Below are 12,951 nucleotides of genomic sequence, written 5' to 3' on the forward strand. Positions count from 1 at the left end.
CCAGTATATTCAAACACAGCCCTGTGCAGCAACCTCCATCACCCTTCCTACAGTATATTCAAACACAGCCCTGTGCAGTAACCTACATCACCCTATCTCCAGTATATTCAAACACAGCCCTGTGCAGTAACCTACATCACCCTATCTACAGTATATTCAAACACAGCCCTGTGCAGTAATCTACAACACCCTATCTCCAGTATATTCAAACACAGCCCTGTGCAGTAACGTACATCACCCTATCTACAGTATATTCAAACACAGCCCTGTGCAGTAATCTACAACACCCTATCTCCAGTATATTCAAACACAGCCCTGTGCAGCAACCTCCATCATCCTTCCTACAGTATATTCAAACACAGCCCTGTGCAGGAATCTCCATCGCCCTATCTCCAGTATATTCAAACACAGCCCTGTGCAGGAATCTCCATCCCCCTATCTACAGTATATTCAAACACAGCCCTGTGCAGGAATCTCCATCGCCCTATCTCCAGTATATTCAAACACAGCCCTGTGCAGGAATCTCCATCACCCTATCTCCAGTATATTCAAACACAGCCCTGTGCAGGAATCTCCATCGCCCTATCTCCAGTATATTCAAACACAGCCCTGTGCAGGAATCTCCATCCCCCTATCTACAGTATATTCAAACACAGCCCTGTGCAGGAATCTCCATCGCCCTATCTACAGTATATTCAAACACAGCCCTGTGCAGGAATCTCCATCGCCCTATCTCCAGTATATTCAAACACAGCCCTGTGCAGGAATCTCCATCGCCCTATCTCCAGTATATTCAAACACAGCCCTGTGCAGGAATCTCCATCACCCTACCTACAGTATATTCAAACACAGCCCTGTGCAGTAACCTACATCACCCTATCTACAGTATATTCAAACACAGCCCTGTGCAGGAATCTCCATCACCCTATCTCCAGTATATTCAAACACAGCCCTGTGCAGGAATCTCCATCGCCCTATCTCCAGTATATTCAAACACAGCCCTGTGCAGGAATCTCCATCGCCCTATCTCCAGTATATTCAAACACAGCCCTGTGCAGGAATCTCCATCGCCCTATCTCCAGTATATTCAAACACAGCCCTGTGCAGGAATCTCCATCGCCCTATCTCCAGTATATTCAAACACAGCCCTGTGCAGGAATCTCCATCGCCCTATCTCCAGTATATTCAAACACAGCCCTGTGCAGGAATCTCCATCACCCTATCTCCAGTATATTCAAACACAGCCCTGTGCAGGAATCTCCATCACCCTATCTCCAGTATATTCAAACACAGCCCTGTGCAGGAATCTCCATTGCCCTATCTCCAGTATATTCAAACACAGCCCTGTGCAGGAATCTCCATTGCCCTATCTCCAGTATATTCAAACACAGCCCTGTGCAGGAATCTCCATCACCCTATCTCCAGTATATTCAAACACAGCCCTGTGCAGGAATCTCCATCACCCTATCTCCAGTATATTCAAACACAGCCCTGTGCAGGAATCTCCATCACCCTACCTACAGTATATTCAAACACAGCCCTGTGCAGGAATCTCCATCACCCTACCTACAGTATATTCAAACACAGCCCTGTGCAGGAATCTCCATCACCCTATCTCCAGTATATTCAAACACAGCCCTGTGCAGGAATCTCCATCGCCCTATCTCCAGTATATTCAAACACAGCCCTGTGCAGGAATCTCCATCGCCCTATCTCCAGTATATTCAAACACAGCCCTGTGCAGGAATCTCCATCGCCCTATCTCCAGTATATTCAAACACAGCCCTGTGCAGGAATCTCCATCACCCTATCTCCAGTATATTCAAACACAGCCCTGTGCAGGAATCTCCATCACCCTATCTCCAGTATATTCAAACACAGCCCTGTGCAGGAATCTCCATCACCCTACCTACAGTATATTCAAACACAGCCCTGTGCAGGAATCTCCATCACCCTACCTACAGTATATTCAAACACAGCCCTGTGCAGGAATCTCCATCACCCTACCTACAGTATATTCAAACACAGCCCTGTGCAGGAATCTCCATCACCCTACCTACAGTATATTCAAACACAGCCCTGTGCAGCAACCTCCATCACCCTACCTACAGTATATTCAAACACAGCCCTGTGCAGGAATCTCCATCACCCTACCTACAGTATATTCAAACACAGCCCTGTGCAGGAATCTCCATCACCCTACCTACAGTATATTCAAACACAGCCCTGTGCAGGAATCTCCATCACCCTACCTACAGTATATTCAAACACAGCCCTGTGCAGGAATCTCCATCACCCTACCTACAGTATATTCAAACACAGCCCTGTGCAGGAATCTCCATCACCCTACCTACAGTATATTCAAACACAGCCCTGTGCAGGAATCTCCATCACCCTACCTACAGTATATTCAAACACAGCCCTGTGCAGGAATCTCCATCACCCTATCTACAGTATATTCAAACACAGCCCTGTGCAGGAATCTCCATCACCCTACCTACAGTATATTCAAACACAGCCCTGTGCAGGAATCTCCATCACCCTACCTACAGTATATTCAAACACAGCCCTGTGCAGGAATCTCCATCACCCTACCTACAGTATATTCAAACACAGCCCTGTGCAGGAATCTCCATCACCCTATCTCCAGTATATTCAAACACAGCCCTGTGCAGGAATCTCCATCACCCTATCTACAGTATATTCAAACACAGCCCTGTGCAGGAATCTCCATCACCCTATCTACAGTATATTCAAACACAGCCCTGTGCAGGAATCTCCATCACCCTATCTACAGTATATTCAAACACAGCCCTGTGCAGGAATCTCCATCACCCTACCTACAGTATATTCAAACACAGCCCTGTGCAGGAATCTCCATCACCCTACCTACAGTATATTCAAACACAGCCCTGTGCAGGAATCTCCATCACCCTATCTCCAGTATATTCAAACACAGCCCTGTGCAGGAATCTCCATCACCCTATCTCCAGTATATTCAAACACAGCCCTGTGCAGGAATCTCCATCACCCTACCTACAGTATATTCAAACACAGCCCTGTGCAGGAATCTCCATCACCCTATCTCCAGTATATTCAAACACAGCCCTGTGCAGGAATCTCCATCACCCTATCTCCAGTATATTCAAACACAGCCCTGTGCAGGAATCTCCATCACCCTATCTCCAGTATATTCAAACACAGCCCTGTGCAGGAATCTCCATCACCCTACCTACAGTATATTCAAACACAGCCCTGTGCAGGAATCTCCATCACCCTACCTACAGTATATTCAAACACAGCCCTGTGCAGGAATCTCCATCACCCTACCTACAGTATATTCAAACACAGCCCTGTGCAGGAATCTCCATCACCCTATCTCCAGTATATTCAAACACAGCCCTGTGCAGGAATCTCCATCACCCTATCTCCAGTATATTCAAACACAGCCCTGTGCAGGAATCTCCATCACCCTACCTACAGTATATTCAAACACAGCCCTGTGCAGGAATCTCCATCACCCTATCTCCAGTATATTCAAACACAGCCCTGTGCAGGAATCTCCATCACCCTATCTCCAGTATATTCAAACACAGCCCTGTGCAGGAATCTCCATCACCCTATCTCCAGTATATTCAAACACAGCCCTGTGCAGGAATCTCCATCACCCTACCTACAGTATATTCAAACACAGCCCTGTGCAGGAATCTCCATCACCCTATCTCCAGTATATTCAAACACAGCCCTGTGCAGGAATCTCCATCACCCTATCTCCAGTATATTCAAACACAGCCCTGTGCAGGAATCTCCATCACCCTACCTACAGTATATTCAAACACAGCCCTGTGCAGGAATCTCCATCACCCTATCTCCAGTATATTCAAACACAGCCCTGTGCAGGAATCTCCATCACCCTATCTCCAGTATATTCAAACACAGCCCTGTGCAGGAATCTCCATCACCCTATCTCCAGTATATTCAAACACAGCCCTGTGCAGGAATCTCCATCACCCTACCTACAGTATATTCAAACACAGCCCTGTGCAGGAATCTCCATCACCCTACCTACAGTATATTCAAACACAGCCCTGTGCAGGAATCTCCATCACCCTATCTCCAGTATATTCAAACACAGCCCTGTGCAGGAATCTCCATCACCCTACCTACAGTATATTCAAACACAGCCCTGTGCAGGAATCTCCATCACCCTATCTCCAGTATATTCAAACACAGCCCTGTGCAGGAATCTCCATCACCCTATCTCCAGTATATTCAAACACAGCCCTGTGCAGGAATCTCCATCACCCTACCTACAGTATATTCAAACACAGCCCTGTGCAGTAACCTACATCACCCTACCTACAGTATATTCAAACACAGCCCTGTGCAGTAACCTACATCACCCTACCTACAGTATATTCAAACACAGCCCTGTGCAGTAACCTACATCACCCTACCTACAGTGCAGGAACTGTGCATTAGGGCTGTAACTCACCTGTGGATGGTGTTTGCCGATGTCAATGAGCAGCTGCTGGATGAGTCTGCCGACCAGGTTCCGGGGGGTGTCAATCCTGGCTATGAGTTGGGGGATCACCTGGAACACAGTTTTGTCATAGCATCATCTCTAGGAGTGCTCGGCTTCTTCCCAGGTATGGAAACAGCAAGTCATTGTGTATAGTCATTGTGTATAGTCATCATGTATAGTCATCATGTATAGTCATTATGTATAGTCATTGTGTATAGTCATTAAGTATAGTCATTATGTATAGTCATCATGTATAGTCATTATGTATAGTCATCGTGTATAGTCATTATGTATAGTCATTATGTATAGTCATTATGTATAGTCATCATGTATAGTCATCATGTATAGTCATTATGTATAGTCATTGTGTATAGTCATTAAGTATAGTCATTATGTATAGTCATTATGTATAGTCATCATGTATAGTCATCATGTATAGTCATCATGTATAGTCATTATGTATAGTCATTATGTATAGTCATCGTGTAGTCATCATGTAGTCATTGTGTATAGTCATTATGTATAGTCATCGTGTATAGTCATTATGTATAGTCATCATGTATAGTCATTATGTATAGTCATTATGTAAAGTCATCATGTATAGTCATCATGTATAGTCATTATGTATAGTCATCATGTATAGTCATTATGTAAAGTCATTATGTATAGTCATCATGTATAGTCATTATGTATAGTCATTGTGTATAGTCATTATGTATAGTCATTATGTATAGTCATCATGTATAGTCATTATGTATAGTCATTGTGTATAGTCATTATGTATAGTCATCGTGTATAGTCATTATGTATAGTCATTATGTATAGTCATTGTGTATAGTCATCATGTATAGTCATTGTGTATAGTCATCATGTATAGTCATCGTGTATAGTCATCGTGTATAGTCATCATGTATAGTCATTATGTATAGTCATCATGTATAGTCATTATGTAAAGTCATTATGTATAGTCATCATGTATAGTCATTATGTATAGTCATTGTGTATAGTCATTATGTATAGTCATCATGTATAGTCATTATGTATAGTCATTATGTATAGTCATCGTGTATAGTCATTATGTATAGTCATTATGTATAGTCATTGTGTATAGTCATCATGTATAGTCATTGTGTATAGTCATCGTGTATAGTCATCGTGTATAGTCATCATGTATAGTCATTATGTATAGTCATCATGTATAGTCATTATGTATAGTCATTGTGTATAGTCATCGTGTATAGTCATTATGTATAATCATCATGTATAGTCATTATGTATAGTCATTGTGTATAGTCATCATGTATAGTCATCGTGTAGTCATCGTGTATAGTCATCATGTATAGTCATTATGTATAGTCATTATGTATAGTCATCGTGTATAGTCATTATGTATAGTCATCATGTATAGTCATTATGTATAGTCATCGTGTATATTCATTATGTATAGTCATTATGTATAGTCATTGTGTATAGTCATTATGTATAGTCATTATGTATAGTCATCATGTATAGTCATTATGTATAGTCATTGTGTATAGTCATCGTGTATATTCATTATGTATAGTCATCGTGTATATTCATTATGTATAGTCATCGTGTATATTCATTATGTATAGTCATCGTGTATATTCATTATGTATAGTCATCGTGTATATTCATTATGTATAGTCATCGTGTATATTCATTATGTATAGTCATTATGTATATTCATTATGTATAGTCATCGTGTATATTCATTATGTATAGTCATCGTGTATATTCATTATGTATAGTCATCGTGTATATTCATTATGTATAGTCATCGTGTATATTCATTATGTATAGTCATCATGTATAGTCATTATGTATAGTCATCATGTATAGTCATTATGTATAGTCATCATGTATAGTCATCGTGTATAGTCATTATGTATAGTCATTATGTATAGTCATCATGTATAGTCATTATGTATAGTCATCATGTATAGTCATTATGTATAGTCATTGTGTATAGTCATCGTGTATAGTCATTATGTATAATCATCATGTATAGTCATTATGTATAGTCATTGTGTATAGTCATCATGTATAGTCATCGTGTATAGTCATCGTGTATAGTCATCATGTATAGTCATTATGTATAGTCATCGTGTATAGTCATTATGTATAGTCATCATGTATAGTCATCGTGTATATTCATTATGTATAGTCATTATGTATAGTCATTGTGTATAGTCATTATGTATAGTCATTATGTATAGTCATTATGTATAGTCATTGTGTATAGTCATCGTGTATATTCATTATGTATAGTCATCGTGTATATTCATTATGTATAGTCATCGTGTATATTCATTATGTATAGTCATCGTGTATATTCATTATGTATAGTCATCGTGTATATTCATTATGTATAGTCATCGTGTATATTCATTATGTATAGTCATTATGTATATTCATTATGTATAGTCATCGTGTATATTCATTATGTATAGTCATCGTGTATATTCATTATGTATAGTCATCGTGTATATTCATTATGTATAGTCATCGTGTATATTCATTATGTATAGTCATCGTGTATATTCATTATGTATAGTCATCATGTATAGTCATTATGTATAGTCATTATGTATAGTCATTATGTATAGTCATCATGTATAGTCATCGTGTATAGTCATTATGTATAGTCATTATGTATAGTCATTATGTATAGTCATCATGTATATTCATCATGTATAGTCATCATGTATAGTCATTATGTATAGTCATTATGTAGTCATTATGTATAGTCATCTTGTATAGTCATTGTGTATAGTCATCGTGTATATTCATTATGTATAGTCATCGTGTATATTCATTATGTATAGTCATCGTGTATATTCATTATGTATAGTCATCGTGTATATTCATTATGTATAGTCATCATGTATAGTCATTATGTATAGTCATTGTGTATAGTCATCGTGTATATTCATTATGTATAGTCATCGTGTATATTCATTATGTATAGTCATCGTGTATATTCATTATGTATAGTCATCGTGTATATTCATTATGTATAGTCATCGTGTATATTCATTATGTATAGTCATCGTGTATATTCATTATGTATATTCATTATGTATAGTCATCGTGTATATTCATTATGTATAGTCATCGTGTATATTCATTATGTATAGTCATCGTGTATATTCATTATGTATAGTCATCGTGTATATTCATTATGTATAGTCATCGTGTATATTCATTATGTATAGTCATCATGTATAGTCATTATGTATAGTCATTATGTATAGTCATCGTGTATAGTCATTATGTATAGTCATTATGTATAGTCATTATGTATAGTCATCATGTATATTCATCATGTATAGTCATCATGTATAGTCATTATGTATAGTCATTATGTATAGTCATCTTGTATAGTCATTGTGTATAGTCATCGTGTATATTCATTATGTATAGTCATCGTGTATATTCATTATGTATAGTCATCGTGTATATTCATTATGTATAGTCATCGTGTATATTCATTATGTATAGTCATCGTGTATAGTCATTATGTATAGTCATTATGTATAGTCATCATGTATAGTCATCATGTATAGTCATTATGTATAGTCATCATGTATAGTCATCATGTATAGTCATCATGTATAGTCATCATGTATAGTCATTGTGTATAGTCATCATGTATAGTCATTATGTATAGTCATTATGTATAGTCATTGTGTATAGTCATCATGTATAGTCATCGTGTATAGTCATTATGTATAGTCATCATGTATAGTCATTGTGTATAGTCATCATGTATAGTCATCATGTATAGTCATTATGTATAGTCATTATGTATAGTCATTGTGTATAGTCATTATGTATAGTCATTATGTAAAGTCATTATGTATAGTCATCATGTATAGTCATCATGTATAGTCATTGTGTATAGTCATCATGTATAGTCATCATGTATAGTCATTATGTATAGTCATTATGTATAGTCATCATGTATAGTCATTATGTATAGTCATCATGTATAGTCATTATGTATAGTCATCATGTATAGTCATTATGTATAGTCATTATGTATAGTCATCGTGTATAGTCATCATGTATAGTCATTGTGTATAGTCATTATGTATAGTCATCGTGTATAGTCATTATGTATAGTCATCGTGTATAGTCATTATGTATAGTCATCGTGTATAGTCATTATGTATAGTCATCGTGTATAGTCATCATGTATAGTCATCGTGTATAGTCATTATGTATAGTCATGTATAGTCATTATGTATAGTCATTATGTATAGTCATTGTGTATAGTCATTATGTATAGTCATTATGTATAGTCATCATGTATAGTCATTGTGTATAGTCATTATGTATAGTCATTATGTATAGTCATCGTGTATAGTCATTATGTATATTCATCATGTATAGTCATTATGTATAGTCATTATGTATAGTCATTATGTATAGTCATTGTGTATAGTCATTATGTATAGTCATTATGTATAGTCATTATGTATAGTCATCGTGTATAGTCATCATGTATAGTCATTGTGTATAGTCATTATGTATAGTCATTATGTATAGTCATCGTGTATAGTCATTATGTATATTCATTATGTATAGTCATCATGTATAGTCATTATGTATAGTCATCATGTATAGTCATTATGTATAGTCATTATGTATAGTCATTATGTATAGTCATTATGTAAAGTCATTATGTAACTTGGCCAGTTGATAAAGATAGAGAAAACAGCTGTATATTTCATCACCATTATTGACAACTTCCTGGGCGCCAGTTTGGTTGAAACCTAAGGCCCAAAGATCTAGTAACACATGATTCAGCTTAAACACAAAAGGAGCTGAAAAGGTGTCTACAAGGTAGTTGTTTCCAGAGTTTGGGTTAGGATTTTATGTTGCACTTGAATAAAGAGATTATCACAAATCTGATTTTTCATAAGTGACCATTCCATCTGAGTTTCCTCCCTACAGCCTACACCCCCAGTCAGTTGCACTACCTGCAGCCAGTTGTCGATCTGGATGGTCTTGATGCCTTCCACCAGCGCCTCGTGCACCTCAGGCCACTGCCCGAAGTCAAACCACACTGTCAGCAACCTGGAACACAGTTCAAACACATCAACGTCGGAGTGTGTGGGATCACTTGAATTGTTAACAGTATGAATTTCACACAAAGTCAAAACACAAACTGAATTTCAAAATGCTTTACTTGACCCATTACTGAATGTGTGAACAGCAGTTTTCCTTGCAGTCTCACCTGAGAGTATCCTGGAGGCTGTTCTGGGAGTCAAGGGCGATAGATCGGAAGAAGCCTTGAACTGCTGGCACACAGTATTTGTGGATCTTAGCAGAATTCTGAGGAGTACAATTTACCAGCAAATTACAAAAGATAAGAATTAATCCAAAGGGTCTGAAGGTTAAGCCATACAGTATCCGATTCAGTACATACAGGTCATGTCGTATTGATTGGTTCTTTGATTAATGCTGCAGTCAACAATATTCCAGGTATATGACAGCAGTTTGTAAAGAAACAAGTCTGGACCAGATAGTTCAGTGTTTGATATTATGAGCAATATCCCACGCCAGTGGGGTGCGATGACACCAATCAAACAAGTCACCAAGCCTGACCACCCGGTTCAACTTAGTCCCCTTGTAAGACAAACTGGTAGGATACATACTGATTCTGGTTTAGGTGAGATGACTAGCTCCATGACCGGCCTGGCAATGACACCCTTGTCCCCAGAGGGCGTGGTGCTTGAGGAACTCTGCTCCTTCTGCTTGTAGAACAATACCGCCTCGTAGTTCATCAGTGCCCATGCATGCCATGCCTGCAACACACACTCCATTACATATCTGCAGCCACTGTCTCAGCCTGCAGCTGGCTTCTGTCCCGTCCACGTAACTTTAAACTGCCAGCATTCTGCTTTATTATATTCCTGATTTAAAATCAAGTGCAGGTAACTCTAACCTGCTTTCCAAAATGAGAACGTTAAGACTACACATGACACAGTGCCTTTCAATTTTGTGGAGGTTGTGTGGAGGGGAGATTATAGGGAGATTATGATTCGAAAAATTCATTTAAATAAAGATGACTTTTTTTTAATCCTCTATACAAAATTTTAGTCAGTAGATGTACAAGTTTTTGCTTAATTTTAAACTTTTAATGCCAAGCAAATTAGCTTGTCAAAAATTAAAAGCAAAAAAGGAAAAACGTTTGCGGTCATACTAAAAGAAGAGAAGCATAAACTTATTTTGGCCTAAACACTGTCATGAGCAAATATGGACTTACATTTCATATAATGACAGGAATGATCCGAGACAACACAGTGTGTTCTCAGCACCACCTACCCTGTACCAGTTCTTGTCATGCTGTGTAGCCAGGCTGTAATACTCCAACACTTGGGGAATCGACTCCTCCGATATACCATTCAACTCCTCCGCCCAGCCTCCCAGACAGCGATAGCATCTGAACACAGAGACACACGGTAACCCATGGAGAACACTTAGCCCAACTTTGAGACTTCATCAGGATTTAATCAGGAATTGTCACATATACTTGTTGTATGTGTAGTAGGGCATGGTGTCATCCCACAGATGACATCCTTACCTTGTCAGCTTGCTGGACGGGGTTAACCTCTTTGGTCATGTGGACAAGGTGTCCGACCTCTGATCAGAAGGTCCATGGTTCGAATCCCATCAAGGGACTCGGAAATTTTATGGCCGCTACATATGTAAAGATGTTTGCAAAGTCTTACAAAAACACAACACATCACATTCAGTTCCACTATGCCCCAAAAGTGCAACAGTCGCAGAACTGAAAAGATGCAACAGTAACTGGTATTGAATGATACAACACTGTTTCACAATAACCCAATGATGACCCTGGCCTTTGTTAGACATAATAACATTTCAAGTTAGATTCAGCAAGATACATGCTTTATAAGGTTTCATGCTGAGTGAACTAGTGTCAGAAGCTGACAATGATGATTTTAGAAAAACTACACGTTGACTTTGAGTAAGGCGACAATTTTTTTATTTCTTGGTTTACGGATGCGCCGCTCTTTCAAAGTCCAAATGTTAAAAAAAAATAAAAATGAAAATTACCCTTTTTTTTATTACCGCCGATCTTTTCGACAAAAAGTTCAAACAAAAAAAAAGATTTCATTTCCTCGTCGAGCGTAAAGCAAAGGGAAGTCACTCTGATATTTCTTGCTGGGATCCTTCTCTAATACCATCAAAGCTTGTCAACGCAAAGCGCAGTGGTGACCAGTTTAACTATTTCAACACTGTTGGCCGTTCAAAGCCACAAGTCACACCGCACGGTAGACCGTCCAAGCCACGTCAAAATAGTTTATAATTATATTAACCTACTTGTCATATCATTCATTTATTAAATCTATCACATTTCACAATGTCTGTAATACGTATTCCATTTGATTTTATCATTTTTTTATCTATAGATTAAAAATATATTCACTTGACACTATTTCCCGCAATGTTATTGAAAATAAAATTATCGGACACACTTCGACAACGGGACCTCATCGAACATGTCAAATAGCAAAATAAAGACGTTTCACGCGCTGAAACGTCTTTATTTACAAAGTAATAAAATCATTAAAAAAATATATCTATAAAAGTTGCCAAACTGACATCTTAGTTATTATTTCCAACTTTTCATGCGATCGCATATTGTAAGTCAAATGACATCTCGACTTTCGTCGCCTCGATTTCTCGGCTCGGACACGATGTCTTAATGCCAAAATATATGCATAAGAAATCTTTGTCACAGCTCTAAACCTAGCTCTATGCATCCATAAAGTTCCATATTTTTAATATAGATCGCGATTTCATGCTGATACGTTCAGAATAACATGATTTAAACCAAACCTTTCGCCAAAGTCTGAAAATTATCGTTGCTGTAATTTGATTAGCTGCCTTAGGTCACGTGCTTAAATTTGACCAATCACGAACCTTGTAGCAGATTTTGTCGGTGAAACAATATAAGTTTTTTTAATGTACTGACATGGCAGGACGTATGTGTTATTCATACGAAGCTTTGAAAACCGAGGTATTTCCTCATGTTAGTGAGCGGACAGCCACTATCATCGGGAAATGGGTGATGACAGATATTATTTGTAATTCTTTTTAAAATAATGTTCCAACAACGTAAACAAATGAAAATTAAGAAGAAATAGGTAAGTGGATTTTATTAATTATTATGTTTGCCGAAAAAATCGTTAGATTTGCGCTGAATTTGGACGTAATGAGTGTTTTAGCTTACATTACTATTTATTTAAAACAAACTTTATTTAGTTGTTCATGAATTATTTAAATAATGAAATACACATAACTTTCATATTTATAAACAATAGGATTAATTAGACCTTTCAAATAGTGTATGGCCAAACATGTAG

General features: G+C 37.8%; 1 protein-coding gene across 3 annotated transcripts in view; it reads right to left on the minus strand.

Annotated features, from left to right (window-relative positions):
- Window positions 1-12,951, minus strand: part of LOC124110769 (serine/threonine-protein kinase mTOR-like) — a 115,206-nt gene that overhangs the window by 25,471 nt on the left and 76,784 nt on the right. For all 3 annotated transcript variants that reach the window (XR_007220412.1, XM_048394351.1, XM_048394352.1), the window contains exons 39-43: window positions 10,883-11,000; window positions 10,213-10,362; window positions 9,792-9,889; window positions 9,535-9,631; window positions 4,496-4,594 (exon numbers count right to left, since the gene is read on the minus strand). Coding sequence is in view for 2 of the 3 variants with exons in the window: in XM_048394351.1 (XP_048250308.1) it covers window positions 4,496-4,594; window positions 9,535-9,631; window positions 9,792-9,889; window positions 10,213-10,362; window positions 10,883-11,000 (562 nt within the window). In the remaining variant the exon portion in view is untranslated. The remainder of the gene's footprint in view (window positions 1-4,495; window positions 4,595-9,534; window positions 9,632-9,791; window positions 9,890-10,212; window positions 10,363-10,882; window positions 11,001-12,951) is intronic.

Source organism: Haliotis rufescens, unplaced genomic scaffold, assembly GCF_023055435.1.
Source record: "Haliotis rufescens isolate VD_foot unplaced genomic scaffold, xgHalRufe1.0.p SCAF_13, whole genome shotgun sequence".
Taxonomy (NCBI): Eukaryota; Metazoa; Mollusca; class Gastropoda; order Lepetellida; family Haliotidae; genus Haliotis; species Haliotis rufescens.